The sequence below is a fragment of the Corvus brachyrhynchos genome, unplaced genomic scaffold (assembly GCF_000691975.1).
Source record: "Corvus brachyrhynchos isolate BGI_N302 unplaced genomic scaffold, ASM69197v1 scaffold255, whole genome shotgun sequence".
Lineage (NCBI taxonomy): Eukaryota > Metazoa > Chordata > Aves > Passeriformes > Corvidae > Corvus > Corvus brachyrhynchos.
In genome coordinates, this window is record NW_008238358.1 from 7120823 (window position 1) to 7145305 (window position 24483).

General features: G+C 38.0%; 1 protein-coding gene across 21 annotated transcripts in view; it reads right to left on the minus strand.

The window, feature by feature from the left end:
• Positions 1 to 24483, minus strand: part of MYO3B (myosin IIIB) — a 252842-nt gene that overhangs the window by 178596 nt on the left and 49763 nt on the right. For all 21 annotated transcript variants that reach the window (XR_001862401.1, XR_001862400.1, XR_001862399.1 and 18 more), the window contains one exon: positions 24318 to 24463. Coding sequence is in view for 17 of the 21 variants with exons in the window: in XM_017735716.1 (XP_017591205.1) it covers positions 24318 to 24463 (146 nt within the window). In the remaining 4 variants the exon portion in view is untranslated. The remainder of the gene's footprint in view (positions 1 to 24317; positions 24464 to 24483) is intronic.

The following is a 24483-nucleotide window of genomic DNA, read 5'->3' on the forward strand; positions in this document are numbered from 1 at the left end:
TTATCCTCCAGAGGTTTCTTTTGAAGCTTAAAATTTGCGAAGTACTGAAGCCTAATTTAACTTTTTAAGATTAAACTTGTGGTTTGTGAAACCTTAATGATTTATCTTTTGCTGTATTTGAGGGTCTTGTATTACTGAACTGGCAGGGAAAAACAATCACAGTAAGGCTTATTCTACAACAGAAACACACAGTAATATTCTGGATTGTATCATCACAAATCATGTCATTTATACTGTGGCCACATTCCACAGAATAACACTCCTAGGAAGCATCTCACAAAACAAAAAGGAAAACAGCATAAGCAACATAAGTTAGTGCTGATTTGCTCAATAGGCATGAGTTTTTCATGCATATTCATTGAAAAATGCATTCTATTTAACAATTACTCTAAAAAATACAAGCAAGTGGGTTTGAAAAAAAATTGCAATGTGGCTTTGTAATAGATGGGCCACTTTTGCTCATTTTCAAAACGAATGCAGCCATCAAATTACACTGCAGGATGACAAGTTTGCTGAGATTACTATCTTACTACCTTTCTCTTTTGCTTCAGAAGACTAAGGGAATACAATTTTCTTCACGAAGTGAAGAAATCCAGAATGTTTGAGATGTACATTATTTAGCAAATTTATCATTAGGAAAAAAAATATATGATTGGTTATTTTCAATGACAATAACATTTCATGGTTGTCTCTCCTTTACCAGGCTCATACGTTCATGCACATCACAGAATCTGATTTTTTACAAGCATTAAAAAAAAAAGACGACTATTTCCAGGAATACTTGTAGAAAAAAAAAAAAATCCTATATCAAAGAAAGATAAACTTTAAAAATATCTTTGTCTATAATAAAAATGGTTATCAGTCCAGACATCCCACATATGTGACCTCTGAAAACAGCTTTGAGAAACAGCCAGCTGGGGTTAGTGTATGTTTCAGTCTTTATACTGCAGGAATGGTACTCTATCTGACATTTTGGATTCTGATGAACAACTAGCTTCTATTGTACTGTGAAGTACAGTGTATTTCCTTTTATAATTATACCAGTACTGTCTACTGAATATTTACTGTGAAGTTTTGAATTTCATAGCAAAGTAATTTGGTTTTTCAAAAGCTCAATTACTATTAATGAAATATGCAGTTTTGTCTTTTCTGTTTACAATGTTTCAAAAGGCTTCCCAGATGGTAACAATGTTGCTGACAAAAAGCATATGGTTTGGAGGCTTTGTTAACAATCTCACAAGGAACTTTCTGAAAAAAGACACAGAGATACTTTCCATTAGTTGCAGATGTTATGATGGAAACAGGTGGTATTTCATCATGGAAGAACAGATCAGTAGAGTAGATGTCATTCAGGAAATACAGTTTGTCATTTGCAGGTTAATGATGAATGAAGAAAGCCATCTTTTTAACCATACAGAACATGTTTTGTCTAAGAAATTACTAAGCTACTAAGGTCTCACTGACAGCTACTCTCTTTGGCTGACCCAAATCAACACAACCAAGGAAGTACTAACTGCACAGATGTTATCTTGAGCCTGATACTTTTGTATTTGTTGATAGAAGATACTATGTTGTTCTTAGTGCTTTTGTAGCAAAACCATTCAACTCTGTACTTACACGACTATAAACTGATGTTTCTGGTATCCCATCTGTAAAATTGAGCTGATAAACAAAATCAGAACCTTAATTCATTAGCATCTGTAAATTACCTTTGTTCCCCTTGATGAAAAACATTACCTTAACTGCAAAGTAAAAAATCAGCCCATCCTTTTCTGACATCATGTGAATAAATGATTTCCAGAAAGAGGCATAAGAGCATCAGTTTCCTACCTTCACTTTGCCTAAGACACTAGAAACTGTTTCATGGTGATAGCAGAAGACACGACTGCTTCCATGGCACCTTGGAGGTGGATTTCTGCAGTAAAGGCTCTAAGTTCTAGGGTAATAGGAAAAGGAAGATACGCAAAGGTAACTCTAAATTGTTTTCGTAAGCACACCTAGTCTTTTGCAGTTTGAAATTAATAGTCCATTAAGATACCTGTAAGTCATATCCCGATTCATATCTCATTAAAGAGAAAAGGTAAAACAACTCACATGCATCATCAGATGCTAAACCACAGAGAAACAACACTTGCCTGACCACTTCAGCTCAAGGATGAAACTAGGACCATTTTGGATTCCAGATAATGTTAATTCCATTAAGGAGTTCTGTTGCTTTTGTGTACTTGCACCAGCCAACATCATTGCATTTCGCCAACACCTGGCTATTTCTACAGCACTCAAAACACACTCATAGAAAAACTAAAAAGCTACCTCTCATTAACTTGCTGACATAACTTATTCTACTTTTTTCACATAAAATTAGAACACTCCACATGCTATCTTTCAATCATCTTTGCCACATGTATAAGAAGCTGAGGCACAATATAGTCTCATTTTCTATTATATGTGATGGAAATTTTGAGAAGTAGATAGGAACATTATTGGAAAAAACAGCTATAATTGGGTTTGTCTTTTGAAAATGTCCTCTTTTGATGCAGGATGAGTAATCAACCATTTATTTCCCAACTTTGCCTTTTTTCCTTTAGTTCATTCTATAATTCATAATTAGTCACAGAACTACATGCTCTATTTCCTTAGGCAGATGCATTGCCCTTGTGAGTAGTTTTTCTATCCTTGCATTCAGTGCTTTCCACGGTCATACTAATGCTGTTTTTCACTGGGAGTTTTGCTTCAGCAAAGAATGCAGGGTCGAGACTGTACAAGACACCCACACAGGGGGACAATGTTCTTTCTAAGGACAAGAAGACATTAGCAAGCTTATCAAGCAAGAACTGCTGCTGAATTCTGACTGATACACACACAGCTGTATGCTGGAAATATTTTAATCTGTAGAGCTTTATGTGTTCCCATCATTCAAGCTGCCTCCAAAGTCACAGCTGGTGAGACAAAATTGGTCATTTTACCACAGTAAGGCCAATGATGCAGTCCAGTGAGTACCACTCACCCTCTACATTAAACTGGGAACCTAATTACAGATCATGGATAATAGACATTTGTTGGTAATGAGAAAACAAATATTTTCATTTATGACAGAATTTTAAAAACTGAAAACACATCTACTATTTTTTAAACTACTTCAGTAAACATAGCCATACATTTTATCAACAGAAATCAGGACGGTGCTTCCAATGACCAAACTGCAGCTGATCAACCTACCACATTGTTTCTAGTGAGAAATTAGCAGATGAACAACCAACACCTGTCACCATGTACAGGCTCTGACAATCACAGCCCCACACAAGCATGTTGAGATCTATTCTTCTAGCAGACTGAAGAGACTATAACTCTGTTGACAGTTTCCTAGGTTTATACACAGCTAGATTTTACATGAAAATACACTTTTCATGCATATTTCAAGTGAAACAGCCAAAGAAAAAAGACAAATTCAACCATGCATAATAGTATTTCCTTACAAAGGGTTACAGGAAAAGAATTATTTTTACTAAAATACATTAATAATTGACAATAATTAATACCTCATAAATTCTCATACAAGTTTAAAGTCCTGCTGCTCCAGTGCAGGACTCTCCACCTCTCCAGTAATCCCCCCAAAATAACCAGGTAATTCTCAAAAGGGCTCAGAAGATTCCCTGATACACTTGGTTTGTGGCCCATTCAAATCAATAAGAGGTGTTCACTGATCTGAAAGAAAAATTCAGACCCTAAACACTCTCCTATTCATCTGTCTCCTACTAAAGTCCACTGAAGTTCAACTGACTTCCAGTAATATATTTCACCAAAGTCCACTCATCAGGAAGCAGTGTACTGTTATCAGCTCTGTGAAGTTAAAATAAAAACTGTAGAAACCTGCAGAAGTGGAGAATCAGTACAAAATCCTCTGTGTATATGGAGGCAGGCCTTTGAAGATGCTTTTTAGGTCAGGAAAGATATCACCAATCTGAATGCTGTTACATGGAACCTCCATGGTTGGGAACCACCACTGTAATTTGCTCAAGAGACCAGGAGATCAGAAAGAATACAGGATTTACAACAAAACTGGAAGCAATATCAGAAGCATGGGATTGGGGCAAAAACAGCTCCAGGCCTAACGCAATTGTCTGCCTATTGAGTTGATCTATGGGACTCCAAAGGCAATTGAACATCCTCAAAATGCCAAGAATTGTGCAAGTCTTGACAGTATCAGGCACCAATTTCCCTTAAGTCTTCTCAATCAGATCTGTAAGCATGGCATTCCGATATCCAGACAACAAGTCGTAAACAATATCTTATGACTGTACATAACAAATCACAGCATATGAGACAACTGGAAAAGGTAGCAGCTACTTACAGGATCCTTAGTTTCTTAGGACTCAGCACAATTACATAAAACTTTCTTGGGCAAGAGAACAGACTAATGCTAAATCACAGTACTCTAACTATATATAATCACAGAATATACTGAGTTGGAAGGAACCCATCAGGATCATTGAGTCCAGCTCCTGGCCCTACACAGGACGTCCCCAAGAATCACACCGTGTGCCTGAAAGTATTGTCCAGCTTCTTGAACTCTGTCAGGTTTGCTGCTGTGACCACTTCCCTGGGGAGCCTGTTCCACTGTTCAATCACCCTCTGGGTGAAAAACCTTTTTCTGATATCCAACCTAAACCTCTCCTGACTCAGCTTCATGTCATTTCCTCTGGTCCTGTCACTGGCCATGAGAGTAAAGAGATTGCCCCTCCGAAACCCCTCGCACCAATGTTGAAGGCTGCAGTGAGGCCTCCCTTCAGTCTCCTCTTCAGGCTGAACAGACCAAGTGACACCTCAGCCACTCCTCATATGGCTTCCCCTCCAGACCTTTCACCACTCCTCTGGACACTCTCCAATACTTTAATATCTTTTTCATATTGTGGTGCCCAAAACTGCACGTAATATTCAAGGTGAGGCTGCACCAGTGCAGAGCAGAGTGAGACAATCATCTTTGCCCAGCTGGTGATGCTGTGCCTGATGCTCCCCAGGATGTGGTTGGCCCTCCTGGCTGCCAAGGCACTGATGACTCATATTCAACTTAACCAGGACCCCCAGGTTCCTCTCCTCAGTGCTGCTCTCCAGCCTCTCAGTCCCCAGTCTATACATATAACCAGGGTTGCTCCATACCAGGTGCACAGTCTGGAACTTGGCCCTGCTAAACTTCACACAGTTGGTGATTGCCCATCTCTCTGATTTGTCAAGGTCTCTCTGCAGAGCTTCCCTGCCCTCAACAGTCATCAGCTCCTCTGAATTTGGTGTTGCTGGCAAACTTACTTAGTATCCCTTCAAGTTGTGCACCTGGTCATTAATGAAGATGCTGAACAGAACAGGGCCAAGGATGAAGACTTGCAGGACCCCACTAGTGATCAGACGCCAGCCTGATGTTACTCCATTCACTATAACCCTTTGTGCCTGACCTGTGAGCCAGGTATTCACCCACCACATAACCAGGTTATTCAGCTGTATGCTGGACATATTGTCCAGAAGGATATCGGGAGAAACAGCATCAAAAGCTTTGCTGAAGTCCAAAATTATTATATCTACTGGCTTTCCTAGATCATCTAGGTGGGTTACCCTGCCATAGAAGGAAATCAGGTTTGACAAGCAGGACTTTCCCCTCAGGAAGCTGTGCTGGTTGTGATTGATGTCTGCATCATCCTCCAGGTACTTTTCAATACCTCCCAGAATAATCTGTTCCATGATTTTACTGGGCACTGAAGTGAGACTGACAGTCCTGTAGTTTCCAGGGTCCTCCTTCTTGCCCTCCTTGAAAATCAGGACAGTCAGATGGGACCTCTCTGGATTCTCAAGACTGTTCAAAAATCATTGAGAGAGGTTTTGCAATGACATCAGCTAGCTCCTTGAGGATTCTTGGACGAATCCCATCAGGCCCCATAGATTTGTAGAGATCCAGCTGGAGCATCAAATCCCACATAATTTCAGGGTTGACTGGGAGTTAGTTGATCATTCTCACAGTCATGGCTCTCCAGCTCAGGACACTGAGACTCCCTTGGTCTGTCATCCATGTTGAAGACAGAAGCAAAGAATGCATTAAATACCTCTGCCTTGTCCCTGTCCCTGCCTGTGAGCTGACCATCCTCATCCTGTACTGGGATGATGTTGTTTCTACACTGCCTTTTGTCATTGGTATATTTGAAAAAAACTCTTCTTATTGTCCCCCACACTTCTGGCCAGCTTTAGCTGGAGCTGAGCTATGGCCACACAAATTTTTTCCCAACAGTGGCAAGCAGCATCTCTGTACTCTTCCTGTGTCACCTGATCTTGCTTCCACTGGGCATGCACTTCCCTTTTAAGTCTTATTTCTAAGAGAAGATCCCTGCTCAGGCAAGCTGGCCTTCTGCCTCATCTGCTTGAGCTGCAACATTTGGGAATTGCCTGCTCCTGTGCCCTTAGGAGGGGATGTTTAAAAAGTGACCAGCACCGATGAACCCCAGCACCAGCAAAAACACTTTCCTGGGGGATTTTACATAGTAATTCCCTGAGAAGCCTGAAATTTGTTCTCCTCATGTCCAGAGCTGAGGTTTTGCTGGCACTTTTCCTCCTGTCAACAGAGATTTTAAACTTGTTCACTTTGTGATCACTGTGGCCAAGACAGCTGCCAATCTCCACTTTGCTCATGAGATGCTCTCTGTTGATCAAGGAGAGCATCCTTCTGAGTCCACTCCCTTAGGACCTGTTTCATAAAGTTGTCATCTAGGTTTTTTAGGAATCTTCTGGTGTGGTTTGTACCAGCTGTGTGATACTCCCAGTTGCTTTCTGGAAAGTTGAAGTCCCCCACAAGGACAAGGGCAGTTGACTTGGAAGTGTCCCTTCCTCAAAGAAAAATTCATTAGCATCATTGTCCTGGCTAGGAGGTTTACAAAAGACTCTCATGATGGCATCCGCATTTGTTTGTCCCTTGATTCTTATCTAGAGGCTCTCAACTGCGCCATTGCCAACTGTGAGCTCCATTCATTCTAGCCTTTCCATTACATACAATGCCAGCCCAATCCCCATCTGTTCCAACTTGCCTATTCCTCCTTAAGAGCCTGTAACCATCAAACAGGGCACTCCAGTCAGAAGACTCATCCCACCAGGTTTCAATTATGCCAGTGATGTCAAATCTCTAGGACTGGGCCAAAGCTTTGAGCTCCTCTTGTTTGTTCCTTCTGCTGTGTGCACTAGTCTAGAAACATGTCAGGTGTTGTACTCTGTAGCCAACATCTCATGAAGCAGATTGAGGGATCCCATTAGTTTTCATTTTCTCAAGTTTTGGCACACCATCCCATTACTCATCACTACTAAGCTTGGTATTTTCCCTCTTTCAAGCTGAAGTTCAATCAATGAGCTCTTGCTAGCTCCTGTGCTGGAGCTCTTTTTCCCCTTTGAGAAAGGCACATCCCCTCAGGTGACAGTAGACCAGGTGTTGAACAGATCATCCCATGGTCAAAAACCTCACATTTTTTCCAATTACACCAGCCTCAGAGCCAAGCATTGACCTGATGGATCTGTCTACTCTTATCAGTATTATTCCTTGCTACTGGAAGGATTGATGAAATCACTACCGGTGCTCCTGATCCTTCAACCAATTGTCCCAAGGCCCTGAAGTCTCTTTTGATTGCCCTCAGAGTTCTATTTGTTATTTCATCGCTGGCAGCTTGAACAACCAATAACAGACAGCAATCAGAGGTCCTTACTGTGACCTGGAAAGTTTTCCATTTATGTCCCTTGCCTGAGCCCCTAGGGAGCACTGGTAAAATGACCTTTATTCTGTGAAAATGAAAGATACAGTACATCCTAGGAAAAGATTTGAGGAAAGGGGGAAGAAGGAGTATGCTCCTGCCGAGTTTGCTCTCCAGACACCTTTGCACTAGCAACTGATTCACTTCTACACAGTGTCATCTCCTTCCCTACTCTCCCCCTCCCTTTTCTCTGAGGACTCGTGTTCTTCTGTAAATATCTAATTCAAAACTGTTAATATACAACTTCAATAACTTCTCTTCCAGAATTATCAAAGGCATATATCTATTCAAATAATGTGTAAGCACCTTACTTCTAACAAGGCTATGCTGCTTTAAACCGAGACCAAAATCTACTGAGGGAAAAGAATTCGGTTAAAAGCAAGCAGAACACAAGATATTGCTGCCTCATTACTGAAAGAAAAATATTCTTCTTGCTTAAGAATTTTACTATCTTTTAATTACAGAAGCAGAGTTATCTGATATTCCCTCTTCACTGGAATTTTCCATAGGCTATACACAGTTACAGAAGTCTGGACTCAATCCAACAGCATATGATAAATTTATATTGAATTGAAATTCAAACAGACTACAGAATTCTAATTACCTGGAAAGGTCAAGGGTAGTAATCCACTTCTTAGGGTTTGGGGTTTTTTTTTGTAATATAGGCTCTTGATCTAGTAAAAAACAAATTGGTTACCTGTTTTCCCTCTTTCTCAGAAGAGAATGATGGATATGTATTCTATAACACATTTGCCTCTTTTTGCTTATGTTTTTACATGACTATTAATTCTGCTGCCACTAAGTAGGTGACTTAGCAGGTTAACAATGAAATATGGGCTCAGCTGCAAAACAAATGCAAACCCACCAATAAACAAAATATCAACTAGGTCTTTAAAGCACACTTAAATCAAGATTTATTCACAAGTCTCCTGCTTATAATAGTTCATCAGGCAGAAAAATAATAAGCAAAAATAAATGGTAGAAGGTAGTCAGTTCCACAATTATGCACAAATCTCCTTTTGATTGTCAAGATTCACTTTATGCATTGCCAAAAGAGAAGTGCTTCACGAAGACTATAAAGAGGCTGTCAAAAGAAACTTTCTAAGAAACCTCCATCACATGAACCATCTGTGATTCAAAATGGTATGTATCTGATAAATGCCACCTTTAAAGTAACGAGTACGGACAGAAATAATGTGGTAAGCACATTAAACTATCTTGAAGGTCAAATAAAAACCTTCAGAAAATGTATTAAACCAAATCTCAGTTATGTAATTTTTTTAGTCCATACAAAAAGAAAGAAAATGGAGGAAAAAGTATTGCAAAGTGTTCTGCTTGGGAACATCTGGATTATCTTTTGACTTTTTCCCTTGAATATTGCAATTCACAGGCCACTGGTTTCAGTCAGATTTGGCAGCCACAAGGTTTCATTAGCCTTTTTCAGAACCTGACAAGGCATCATTTATTTCTGTCATTTATTCTTCAGTTTCCAGTTTCAGTTTCTGGCTTCACTGAGACAGAAACAAGTGTTTCATTTCAGAAATAGTTTTGGATGGAGGCGAAAACATACAGCTTTGCATTCCAGTGGTCAAGCTTCCAACCAAAAATTCAGCATAATTGACTTATAATTATGCTTTGTTATCTTATATATTCACAGAAGTTTTGGAGAGTTAAAGAGGCTCAAGCAAATTAACAGCAATTGAAACAGGAAGTAATAGCAACAATTTTTATTTATAACCAGTTCTCATCTTTAGTGCAATGTAGTATTTTGCTTTTCTATTAAAATCATTGCTCTGTGAATTAGCAAATCAGTAGAATGTCAGTTGCCAAAGAAATGAAAATGGGACAGCAATACTTCTGTGCCTGACTGAAATACATATGGTGGTGTCTAGACACTACACTTCTGTAGCTGGAATATTAAAATACTGCAATTACACAGCATATTTGTAGAAATTTATGGGAAAGTAAAATATCTTTTTATATCTGAAAGTGAAAATACCACAGATAAATTTCTAACGACAATTCTTGAATTGTACATGTTTCAAACTCCCACTGTACATTAGCCAGTTTAAGAGGCCTGAGTAGGTTACCTGCCTGGAGGCACTGCCCAGTGAAGCAGATCCACTCATGGAAAGCTAAAATTTGGCTCAAGAAAGACACAGAGGGATGCTACAAACTGTTTATTTTAAGCATAGGAAGATTGCCAAGGGAAGAACTAGACCATTTGGAGTCTAACATGGAACAGTGTACCACAGTTCTGTGCCCCTGCTGAGATCTCCCTCTGCCCAGGAGGGCAAAGCAGAGCAAAGGCCCTGCCATACCATGGTGACTCTGCCATTAGGCTCCATATCAACCCGGACACAAGGTAACACAGAGTATCTGTGATTTTTCAACTCACAGGTTGAAAACATGCTTTTTGGGGCCCTCTTTCCATCAACAATAAAACGTTTTCACTACATTGCTTCTATGAAAAGGGGGACTTGCTTCACAAAACCACACAAGTGGTTTTTCCACTTTCGCGTCTTTAATTTGTCTAATTTAGCTCTTACTTTCAAAGAGGAAGACACCTTCTTATCCTTCTATTTCATGAAGGTGTCTTCTTAGTTGAGGCTCTACAGAAATACAAATAAACCTAACAGTAACCCCATAAAAGAAGTTTATTACCACATGATTGATGTGGCTGGTACTGAACATGCAATTCAATCATTACACTCAGCAAAAGCAAGCACTTAAACCCTGCATTTGCAAAGGAAGTAAGGATTACACCTTCTTTGTATTTTATGACTCAAACTTAACTTATGCTTTTCAGTTTAGTATTGTATGAACTGATATTATTCTGACAGCTCTACCAGTCTAGTTCAGAATTAAACACTTGCAGAGGGAATACATTAGTTAATGGTGGTATATTTCCAATGGACCATTAGGAGGATCATATTCTGAAGCAATAGACTGAATAAATGCTGAAACATAAAGAAATGTACAAGATGTATAAGAGTACCATTTTTTGAAAAAGGAATTATCATTTAAGGTAATACACCTTCTGAGCAAGAGGACTGTATGTGGAATGAAATTTATTTGTTCTCTCTCCTATTCCATCCAATAAGCTTTATTCTAAAATACTTAAAATTTTGTCTGGTATTTTTTTTTAATTGTATGGCTTCTGAATCCCTGTAGATTATAACTGGAGTGAAGACTAATAAACACAGTATGATAAACATGAAAAATTTATTCATTACCAAAAAAAGTCCCATGACAACAATTCAAATAAACCCTCTCTTATGCAGAACTAAATGACAATAATACAGTAAGACCATATCCCAATAAACCTGTAAAGATGCTAATTTAAAACTCGTGTTCCTTGAAACAGTTGGACAGGCTGTGGAAAATACTTTGGGAAAAATATTGACTCAATAAGCTAGGGTATCTAAGAAAGGATAAAGGTAGCTAAAACACATTTAAGGTAAGAACCGCTAATGATGCATGTAATGTGTAGCAAAGCAATTAGTGATGCAGTACGAAACAAAAAAAACCCTACAGAGCTGATATATTAGAATGTCATGGAACACATGAAAATCAAGAGGGATGCTTTTTTTTTAAATGCAAGATTTAACCCACACCTCATGCTGAATATTCTATGGTAAGCTATGAAAAGAAGTTTAAAAATCCAGAGAAAATGAAGAATTGAAAGAAGCAATGGGAAATGACAGACACAGGACAAGGGAACATTTTGAAGATGGGAAGCAACATCTTGGCAAAAGGAAAGACAAGACAATGCCAGGATTGGGAAAAATATCAAAGTACTAACAAGGTGAGAAGAGCAAAAAGTAAAAACAAGAGAAAAAAAGGATGATGAAGACAAACAAACCAAAATCCCCAAAGGCAAAACTAGGATAAAGAAGTAAATATACATCTACAATAAAAATAGAGGGTATAATATGGAACACAATTCTTCCTTCCTTCCTGAATTTCCTCTCAGCAATTAATTATGAGTAACTAAGGTCATTACGTACTTGTTAACAGGACATGAGCACTCCATTTTAAATAAAACATAGAATGGCTAAACAAAGAAGAAAATTACACTTTTATCAAGTCAGATCTCTGGTTTTGTTGTAACATAAGATGTTTTCTGTTCTTTTTGCATCCCCAGACAGTTCAAGCAGATGCTGCCTGCTCTAAAAGTCTGACATGCTTGCGAGCTGGCAACAGATCATGGATCATCAACTTGCCCAATGAATCCATCTTACTGTAATTCAAAACATCTTTATCCAGCACTTGTACTAATATGTGAACAGTCTGATAAGAGGGAATCTGATATAACTGTACTGAGAATGAAGAAACCTAGCAGTTACATTTTAGCTAATTTAATCAAACTAAACTGCATAAAGTCAATCACTTTAGTCAGCCAGGTAGAAAGATGAAAGCTCTTACTACTATTTATTTCCCAATGCTCTCAGAGACTGTGGTGCTGGATGCCAAAGCAGAGATACCAACTCCCTCAAAAGCAGAAATGTTCCTTTGCCCTGTCACTCTCCAAGCTACCGAAGAAAGGCTTGCTCAGAAAAAGAAGTGCTCTCTTTCCAAGAGCACAAGATTTGCTTCCTCTGTTCTCACAGACATATCTTTTATTTTTTTTGTAAATACAGCTTTCACTCATTGGATCTCAACATTCATTTGCCAAGTAGATTAAAATGCCAGTCTCAAAGATGTTATACCTTAGAGATCTTATATCTTAGAGATAAGCAGGGCTATGTTCAAGTTGCCCTTAACTTTTTTTTGGATACACTATAAAAATTTTGACACTTTTTCAATGAAACAAATATAGACCTCTGTAAAAATAATTGCACCTGCCCTGGAAAATTCACTTGGTTTTGGTAAGTTTTACCAGGTTTTTTTTCAGTCTTTAAACCTAGTTTTATACCTTTATACCTGTATTCAATGCTAATTTTTAAGGGTTACTAACAACACTGGACAAATTAGTCCAGTGATTGTTTATTCAGACTGGCTAAGTAAGTAAACTATCCTGTTTACTATTTGAATTCCTCCTAAAACACCTATATGGATGAAGTGAACATTTTTCCCACAGCACAGACTAATACAAGCTGGAAAGGACCTCAGAAGGTCTCTCCGCCAAGCTCCTGCTCAAAGCAAGATCATCTACGAGCTCAGCTCAGGTTTCTCAAGGCTTTATTGTCTCAGGTCTTCAAATTCATTTTCATTCAATTTCTGGTAAGGACTCTTTAGTTATCATGAAAGTCAGCACTTTGAAACCCAGCTATTGAACACGGCCATTGCTTTGTATCCCCACACTCCCAAGATCACAGTTAGCCACATACAAATACTGAACCTTAGCACAGAACCAACTTACAGGCCATTTCACCAGGCCTTCATCATTGTTTACCACTTCCCCTCTCTTTTTCCTTTCTCCATTTCCTGCTTGCTATTTCTTCAAACAACACTCTAACATCTGGGAACCTAGCAGTTCCAAGTCATTTAATCTGACTACATTCCAGTTTGTTCATATGCAAAATGTGGTCTCTCTGCAGAGAATGCACTATCTAGCGTTTTGCCTGGGAGTTTTTCCTTGGCCTAATGATAGTTGTGAAAACTTGCACCTCCTGTAGGAACTCCTGGGAGAAGTTGCCATACAACAGAAATCTAAATGGCCTTTCATTATCATGAAATAAACCCACTGAAATCATTATTAACTCTCTGAATACTGTAGTTATAAAGATTTATAACCAATGCCTACTCCAATAAATATTTCTTTAAAAATTTTATGAGTTCTAACTTATGACTACATCTGTGATAGGAAAGAAATATAAGCCACTAATTGTTAATAGCAAATGTGCAGATATGTGTAGTGCATTATTACTGCACTAATCATGAGTAATGATTAAATACACTGCATAAAATCTTAACATTAATCAAACTGGTAACTGCAACAAGCAAATCAATACCTTTCAAAGCATAGCTCCTTTTCACAAAATATGTTTGCAAATAGTGTGATTGCTTTTTATTGCATATTTCTGAAAATTACTTTAGAGAGCAAAGCACATAGGCATTTTGTGACTTTTTATTACAAAAAAATAACCAACACACGTTCATTATGATCCTAAGGATAATTACAATCTTGCTAGAATGTGGCTAGTATCTAAAAAGTTCACTTTCTTTTTCTTCTGCTTCAGTCAGTCAGTGAATTAATTCCTTTATAAATATGAACATCAATATTCTATTTCTCAGAAAGGCGTCTGTTTTTTGATTATACCCCATGAAAGTTTCTGGAACTGTGAAAGGTACAAGGTGTCTTATTCACTCTGCAATACCAAACTATGTGATGAGATTATCTTTTTTTCATGCAAAAGTCTAATTTAATTTATTTGGCTCAATTCATTGTAAGTGATGCGGGCTACTGAACTCCAATAGTAACCATAGGCTATGAAGTTTATTTTGGAATCCCACAAGGCTAATGGTGTATAATGAAGTTTCAGTTCTTTAGGACTGCACTACAAACCAGAACAGAATTTTGTTACTTTCCTTCAAACATTAAGTTCTAACTTGTATTTCTAAGGCACAAGTACGGGCAGTTGCCTGCACACCAACAGCCCTGCAAAACCATATGTTAAATGCACCATAACTCAACAGAGCACAAGTGTGTACCTTGCATGTGCAGCAATCCAGGGATAAAGACGTATGCAAAAAAAGGAAATGTTTGACAAAGTAAGACATCATAGGCAAAATATTAAAGTTTTATGAATGAAAATTTATAGCACTGATATGGCTTTCACCCAAGAAAGTGTTCCAGACTTCAAAAAAAGTGACTTTTTTGCAGTCTCCTCTTTCTCCTCCATGACTGACAGAAAAGCTTTACCACTATTTCATATAAAATACCTCTCACTAAAATTTAGTCATGCACACATGAGGGACTGTATGGTCTCAGTAACCTGCCTGTCGGCATTACGGCTCTGACACCACATAACTTTCCACTTAAAGAGCAATTAAAAAGGGGACTACAAGTTTTTCTACCATGCAACAAAACTTTAATTCAAACATCACCTTCTTCAAATCCACTGCAAAAAACCAAACACCTCTCTGGACTAAGCATGAAGATGGTTATCATGTGGCACAATTACAAGATAAGGTAGACTGACTAAGGATGTTTGATAGACAGGAAATCTAAGGGAATTACTCATCCAGTATTTTCCTCTGGCAGCACTGAATACAAATCTCTTGGGAAATTATTTAATGCAGAGCTCCCCTCAAGGAAGTTAGGTGTGGAAACATCACGTGTCCTCTATTGTGGGTAAATCCCATGCCCAAAAACAACATCGTGCTATTTGCAGCCTTTGTGTGCAGTTGCAATACTTGGTATTTGGGGCCCACAAAAAGAAATCAATAAGGAAATAGATTTTCCTTCTTGCCAGTATTTAGAGAATTTAGCACAGTAACTAAGGCTTTATTTGCCTGTAGCTGTTCCATAGAAAAAAAGGGAAAAAAAATAAAAAACCTCCAAACAAACACAGGAGTTTACACAATTTAAATCCTGAAGGATCATTTTAAAAGGGAAGCAGAATCCAATTTTAACAGACCCTAAGTAGTCTGTCTTGTGAATGTTCACTTAATACCAGACCATGACATTCTTAAAATTTCAAGCAGGGAAACCTGCTCTGGTTACCTTGGTGATACATTGAAGACAAAATAGCACATAATTGTTGCTGATGTCACTGCTCCCAATTGTTTCCAAGGTTACAGAGTACCTCAAATAATTGTGATGTTTCATTTCTAGACTGTATTGGAAGCCCATTTTCTGTTCCCAGTAAATTGTTTAGTACTGCAGGTAATCCCTCTAAACCTTATCTATTAAGGCATCAGCAGCCTCTCAGCAACCTCTGGTAATGATGTAGGCTTATATGTTGAAAATGTAGCTACCCAGTTCTTTACTGAGCAACTTGACTCCTAGATTATCTTAATTATTTTTATCCTAAGAATCTATCTCTATAACAAAGTATATTAATCAATCATATAAAAAGATCTGAACATTTAATGTCTTAGGGCAAAGCAATATTACATGTGAGCTATCTACCTGAAAGGAAGCTGTTCTCTGCAGTAAATGGTGGAAAATTGGCTGTTAACTATTGTGAGATTTTCTCACAATCTTCAAACTCATTTTAAATGCAGAGCATAAGTATTTTGCTGCACTAGAAACAAAAACCAGCCATGCTACATCTTCTCCATTGCAATGCCCGTGCACCTTAGCATGAACCTCCTTAAAAATCAGTATGTACTCTATGTAAGGATTACGCTGACAGTATTACTGCCAAAAGACAACTACAGACAATGCTGTTAACTACTGTAGTCCTGTCAAGAAAGAAGGGAGCAGTTTTGAAAACACACTAAAACCAACATATTTTTAGTCTACAATAATAAAAACAAGGCTTGGTAGGTCAACTCTATCCCCTAAATCTAACTAAACCACATTTCAAATCCTCACTTCTGAAGGAGACAACAGTAGATGTCCATCTTCCACCTCTCCTCCCCGTGGATATGCCTTTCATCACATGACTGCTCTCAGACTGCAGGGCTTGACCTTGTCAGCAAGAAATTTTCCACTAGAGCAAAACAAAATGGCATTCACAGTATCTTAGCAGTCTGTTATTACTTATGCAATGGATTTTGAAAAGTAATAATTTACTTTAGAAACTGGATGACTAAAACAGTATATGTGCATTTAATGCACAAAATTTACTGCATATGGAGTCACAAAAAACATCTGTCTGGCATCTCAGCTTCCACCTAGGGTTCAGAGGCAGTTGAGTGCAGCATGGAGAGTAACACAGAGCATCAGAAGTGATTCTTTTTTATTTGCTCAGAAAATGGTTGAGAGCTGAGCATGTTTATTTTCATGATTATTCGAGTTTCCTGATGAATTCATTTCAGCTGCATGCATTTTAGCTCTTCTGTGTTATAGCAACAACTATACTGGCAGGAAACATTTGGTGAAACAGTCTGTTTTAAATAAGCACCAAAGAATATACCTATAAAACAACACCCTTCTATTCATGAGAAAGCCAGTTGGAGGAGAGACCCTTAATGAATCAAAAATCAGAAACATACTGTGCAGGCAAACTCCTCCTTAACAGCTGAAACAGTAAATGCTTACAACAGACTATTCAACAGCAAGCCACAGAGCACAAATTACAATTACTTGCTGAAATTAGGCTATGAATACACATGAATGAGGAGTGCATTTGCAAAATCAAATTCTATCTGTACATGACTTACAAAAAGGAAGAGAAAGACAAAATCAATGAGAAACAGGCAGATGTAGATAAGTTATGTGATAACTGAACAGTTAAGGAAGGAAAGGAGGGAAATTGCACCAAGATGATTTAATTTTAGGGCTGATTCCCTATTGTCTTATGTAATATATAAAAATACTTATAATATTCTACTACTTTCTCAAATATATTAAAATGTCATAAGGTAAATGAAAAACAGACCCCATTTTGCTATGATATGCTGCCAACTGCATACACTTCAATTTCTAGATCTACCGCCAGACTTAAAAGACCAGTTATATATGTGTACTTGGTACAGTCTTAGGCAGAAATAGCTCTCTGCTTTTTAAATAAAGATGATGTAATGAAGGTAACAATACCATCAGCCACTCATCACTTTGTTAAACCCTGGCACAAATCTAATTAAATCTGATATTCAAACCCAAGGATGAATTTGACTTTTTATGAATTCGTATACTCATTAGGAATTAATTAGTAACTAATAAGCCCTATACATCCTCATAAGGACAGAGCCCTTGCCCTAAAGCCTTTTGGCACTTGCGTACTCTGAGACAATGTGACAGTAACATTACTAAAATACCTTGTCCTCCACCACTAGAGGTGTACTGCAGGGGTCAAAATGGTCCAGTCCCATTCAACATCTTCATTAATGATGAGGCAGAGCGCACCCTCGGCAAGTGTGCTCTTATTCCAACCTGTGAGGAATGGCTGGTACACCACAGGGTTGTGCTGCCATCCAAAGGGAAGGAACCTCAACAAGCTGGAGATACAGCCAACAGGAACCTCAGAAGTTCAGCAAAAGCAGTGCAGAGTCCTGCACCAGTATTTGCTGGGGGCTGACCATCAGGAAAGCTGCCTTGCACCACAGGAACTGAGGGTTCCAGTGGGCACCAAGGTGAACACGAGCCTGGCACTGTGCCCTCATGGTAGCAAAGGCTGGTGGTATCCTGGGCTGCATTAGGAGGGGTGATCCTTCCTTTCTACCAGCCCTGGTGAGGCCACATGTAGAGCACTGTGCCCAGTTCTGGCCTCCCCAGCACCAGAGAGACACAAAGCTACTGGAGACAGTCCAGAAAATAGTCACCAAGATTGATTATGGGACTGGAGCACCTCTCATATGAGGAAAGGCTGAGACAGGCAGGACTGTTTAGCACAGGAAAGAGAAAGCTCAAAACAGGTATTAATAATATAGAAATACACGAAGGGAGAATAAACAAAACTGAGCCAGGTTCTTTTCAGTGGTGCCCAGTGACAGTGCAAGAGTTGATGCGCACACACTGTAACACAGAAGGTTCAACCTGAACATCAGGAAGCACTCTTTCACTGTAAGGGTGACTGAGAACTGGCACAGGTTGCCCAAACAAGTTGTGGAATTTCCATCCTTGCAGATACTTAAAAGCTGTATGGACACTGTCCTGGGCAGTCTGCTACAGATGACTCAGGTCGGACAAAATAACCTCCAGAGGTCTCTTCCAACCTCAACTACTCTGCGATTCGCTGGAAGATAATACAGCCAAGCACACACACTTACCGACATTTTCAAAAACATATCAGTGCTTCACTTGCTGTGAAATCAGTGATCCTGAACTCTTTGGAAAAAATCAAACACAGAATGGAGATTTAAAGCATTGTAACAGAAATAAACTACAAAGTGACAAAGTGCTTCTTGGAAATTCCACTAGCTATCGAATGACATATTTGGGGACTTAAATAATTTTGAAAATCTAGTCATATTTCACTTGTTCAAGATTGTATGACAAGTCTGTAACCTCCTGAAGAATTAGACATGGTCTTCCCAATGCCTAGTCAAAGACCCATCTCTTTTTCCACCTAGAGATAGACTCTATTCTTGAGTCTATTCTATTCATACACCAACTAAAAAGAATCACAAGGACATTTAGTTCTGCTCACTAAATGTAACATCACATTGCATTTTTAGTATTTGGAATTTTCTATAAAAATACAATCACAAAATAATGGAGATCCAGTGTATCAGACAATAAAAGATTGTATAAAAGCCAACTTACTCCTCAGACAATTACGCACTGCTTTTACAGATACCATGATGCCCTACCTATAACCACAGGCAGTAGTTTAGTCACACTGCTGTAACTGCACTTCACATTCCTATTCAGACAGAAGCAACATTATGCTCTGAAACTTCTATTCCTAATGCCAAATTATTTACTGTAAGACTATTTTCAGCATATTCCTTTAATTACCTTAAACACTTCATATTAAGTAACTACAATTGCATTAATTCTTTTGGCTTTTGTTTTACAAAAGCAATCAACTCTCAGCTTCATTGTCCTACAACACATACTCGTGTTTCTTTACTGTTCCAAGAAACAGCAGTAAAAGTGTATGCTACATGATATATTACAATCATGTCAATACCAATGCAGATGGCAAAATTACAGAAAAGTTGGAATATGAGAGGCTGCAGTATGAAAGGCTCTGTTAGAAAATGTTAATATTTAAAATGTCCCTGCAATGGATCTTACCTGTTCAGATGGATGAAACTACTTGCAGGTGCTTCACATGTATACAACAAAGCAAAGTGAAGGTGCAATGGGCTGTCCCACAGTCACTATATCTACTGAAGTTAGATTCTATATCTATTCTCTCTCGACATGATCATACCTTAAAAATTACAATAATGGAGTACTCTTGAAGAACTTCTACAGAGTTTATTTACCAACATAAAAGGTGAGTGTATGGTGGCACAGAAAGTACAAAGATACTGCCTATGTACAAATTATTATGAAGCTGAAGTTGTGATGGGGCAGGAAGTGGTTTGATCCTGCTGGATGCAGGTCAGCTGCTGAAGCAATCAAGCATCACTAAATTCAAGCTAATAAGTACTCCCAAGAGCTGTAAGTCTCAATACAGAACAACACAGGTGAAGAACTGCACCGTTCAACGAGTACTCACAAGCTCAATTCCATTCCGCTCCTGGTTATTTAACATGAATTAATGAAGCATAATAATTTTAAATGAAATTTCACTTAATTCTCAGATTCTGTGAGTTAGAAAATTAAATAGCCATTTGTTATCACCAATCAATTTTAAAACAGGTGCCTTCCACTGCTCTCAGAAGAACACTTGACTGATAAATACATGAGTGGAGAATTCAGTTTAGTTTCTGTTAGTGTCAGCTGTCAGTGTAACCTAGAAAAATTGCTCTTTACCATGTCCCTGTAAAAAAGACTATATATAAAGAGACAAATCCTGAAACACAGGATCTTTGCAACATGATCTGAAATCCTCACTTTACACTAGTACATACACCCCACCCACCCTTTCCACACTATAACATACCATCTTTCTTTCCTCTTTACCACACAATTTTTATAGTCGTTACTTTTCAAAATTTCAAAACATTGCCAGTGATTTGTCATGATACCTCAAGAGATAGCGCTGATATGATGTAACATTTCTCACAAGATAACATAGTTTGAAGAATTTATGGACCTATTTTACTTTTAAAAGCTTAGGTGTAATGGTATTTGAGAATCTTTCACTTTGTAATATTTTGCCAAAACAGACACACCTAAGTAGTGACAGCAGATGGAAGAGGTTAAAAGTATCAACTCCCAAATTACCAACTTTGCTAGGCCACCTTCCTTTCATAATTTAGACCCTTCTGTTGGAGATTTGAAAATATATTCTAGGCAGATGACATGTTAACAGAATAATTTCATGGTTCAGTGTGTTCGCAGTATGATTTATCTCTTATCTCTAGGCACTGGAGGTCCCTTTTGAGGAGATTTATTAGTTAGATCCAAGAATCCATTTTGATGAGAGAGAATATGTGCATGACCACAAAACAGAACATTAACATTTGCTCTGACATAATGCTTCCTTCTCATTAGCAGCTTTAAGAAAAGTCTCATGGACGTGCTATCACAACTGTTTCCAAAATACAGCACCTTCATACAACAAAATGTTCATGAATGAAAGAGGTTTTTAAAATTTGCATTAGTCCAGGAACTCATATCCCCTTCTCTTCTAAATCTACATAATATACTCAGAAATAAGGTCCAGAGTCTAATGAAACATCTAACTTAAAAATTAACTAGCATTTTCTTTTTCACTCCATTTTTGCTATTAGATATTTGCTGCAGGCACTACATTTTCTGTAGGACAAGGAACATTTAACTGTTTAACCACTGGAAGATGCTTAAACATCTGGCTCGCAGCTCAGGCCATATTATTGACAGTATGAAGTTAATACTTAGACACCTTTAAAAAAACCACTGTGTTTTCAAAAACACTTAGCGTCCAGCATCTCCTGTTGTGAAGCACTAGTCAGGCTTTGAGAGAAGTGCAGCACAGTGGGATCTTTTTTTTTCATGCCCAAGTTTAAGTACTCTGTGATTTCTGAGGGTTCACCTGCCCTCTAGAAATAAGCTATTTTGTTGAGATAAACTCAGTCTCTAATCACGTTTTATGTTGCTTGACCCAATGATAGAAAATCTGAATTTAAACAGGCATAAGAGGCCTCCTCTTCCCACAATGCCACAACCCATCTTGGGATCCTATGATGCATCCATAGACGCGCTCCTTTGCAGACCTCTGAGCTATTCAATCTGGAGATTAGTCCATCCCTGGTCCAAGTTACATAATACAGACATGAATCTATGTTAGCTGGAGGTAGTAAGTATACCAGAAGTCCTTGAGTTCTACACAAGAAGGTATCTCCAGACATCTTGGGGGTATGCAACTGCTCTGACTGCCTGTACAAAATTATTCATCTAATGGTTGATTCAAATCCTATAAAGTCGAAGTAAGGACTCATTGATTTAAATTATACTCATTTAAGACTAAGGCCTAGCTCTGCTGCTCATTATGTTGAAACTCAATGCAATGGCTAAAAGCACAACTGGCTCTCTCTAGAAAAAAAGCCAATGACTAAACTGACATAGAAACTTCTTGAGAAAGGAAAAAGTCTACAGAAACACACATTGAGATTTCTGCATCTAGTTTTGGCAATTCTGCCATTACTAACATTTAAAAATATTCATGAGAACAGATTATTAAACAGCGCTTGATAGCAAAACTTGAAAACCATTGCTAAGTTTTCTGCTAATGTAAAGCAACCAGCATCACAGAAAACAGACCAGTCTAGTACACAGAAGGCAGTATAAATAGAAAGATATGGATCAACTGGAGTCAAGAATGTAAGCAAACGAGGAACTAATTCTTGATAACTCTTTGAGTGAGTGATGTCTAAGTGTCTTTTACTGTAAAGAGCAATGTCACCTCTTCTCCAAACTACAGTCAAATCAGCCCAGTCAACAAAAAATTATCCTGGGAGAACACATACAGAAATCCCATACAAAAATCAAAGAATCAATAGTCCATTACATTTATTGCTTGTTATTACCCATTACATTTATTGTTTGTTATTTGCAGAAGCTTTTTGCACTTCCAGATAAAATGGAGCTTGACTGTAGGGAACCATAGTCACACCCGAACTGTGCTCAGAGGATTTTGGATTGAACAGTCTCAGAAGGTGAGCTCCAATGCTTCTATACTTCACTGCTTGACACTCAACATCCAGTGCTCAGAGAAACCACTTTCAGTCTGAGAAGAGCCTCACTGCTCATGTTGAAAAGGCTGTTAAAAACGTGTGCATTTCAGCACAGTTATCAGGAACTTCTCTGAGAATACTTCCGAACTGTCAAGCTACTCTAAGAGGGGAACACACCTTTTTGTCATATTTGCTATCCCTCTGAATTGATTTCAGACAAGTACCAGGAGAGAAGTTCCATCTCCTATAGCCCAGGCGCTTATGCCAGCCAGCACTCATCATGGTCCACTTCATCTAATAAGAATGCATAGTTAGAAGCAGCAGGGCTATAGCTCATATAATGCACAGCAGAGGAAAATATCTTGACTTAAAAATTGATACTATTTGGTAAATGTATACATTATTTGATTAATCAAATAGATAATTCACCTTTGTTTTGCTAAGTCATACAGAGATGCAACAGCACATAGAAAAAGAGCCAAACTGTAGACAGAAATCAAAGACTCTACATGCCCTACTTCATGTATATTCCTATTCCTTGCCCTTACTTTTGGTAAGATTTCTGTCGTTTTAAACTGTTTTCACCACTGATAAAATTTATAGATATTGTTTTAGTAATTTGAAGCCTCCCTTGCCTTAACTGCCCGGACCTGTTTTACACTCATGTAAAGGCAAAAAGATCAACTGCTGCTTCAGCATGAATAATTTTGGAAAGAGCAGTGGTAGTTCATGTCTGAGCTGGGGAGAAGGAGATAACTGTATGAGCCAGAACCCAGCACAACTGCATCTGCATATAAATAGACTTAATCAGAAATGCAAATTGCAATCAGAAGAAATTTTAAAAGCCTATGACAACTGTGTAGATAACAAAAGGTCAAACACTTGTATTGCTGAAGGTTTTAAACTGTTAAGTCAGTGGTGATTCTTCATGAGCCAAAATGTGGAAAAGAGAAGTACTTGCCAGTCTAATCAATGAAGGACAATTTCTGTATTTCTTCTATTACTACAACTGTTCTGTTGCTAAACTCTATTTTACACTGTCAATCTCAACTTATTCAGGAAGACTCAATGAAATGAAAACAAATGAAATCAAAACTAGACAGTATGAAATAATACAGCTAATTTACATGACTATATATAGAAGGAAATTTATATCCCTTTTTCATAACCAATCCAGTATCATTCATATTGGATTGTCCATGGATGACAATCCAAATCTTCACATTTTAACATCCTTATGTAAATAAAAAATAAATTATGACTACAGTTTGCTGAAACTGCCAGACTGCTTCATAGCACTGTCAAAATTGTATGTTTTACTTTTACAGTAAAACAATCCTAAGACTCTAGGGGAATAACATTTGAAAATGTTGTTTAACAGTTACAAATGTTGGCTTCTCCTTTTGAAATAAACGTTTTCATCAATAGAAGCTAAGAAAAGTTCTATTCGAAGGAAGGTACCTGGATATTATATGATTTTATATTCTAAAGTAAGAATAAAATAAATAAGTCTTCATCATTTCAAGGAATTCTAAATATAAATTATCATAGAAGCCAGGCTGAAAAAAAAGTCTTTGACATTACAGCTTTTTATTGTCTTTCTGCAGAAGAGATTCTTAGGATTTGAAGCACAAATATTTACCAAATATTTCTCCTTTGACTAGACTGCCTTTGAACAAACTAGTGAGTGAAGAGAGCCATCTAGTGCCATACCTTGGAATTTTAAAAAGGGTTTTCACCGGATGCATGTCAAATAAAGGAGGGTCTCCATCCCCCAGTTCAATAGCTGTTATTCCCAAGGACCACACGTCACATCGAGCATCATATGAGTAGTCATACTGTTGTTCACAAGCAATGACCTACAAGAAGAGAAGCAGAG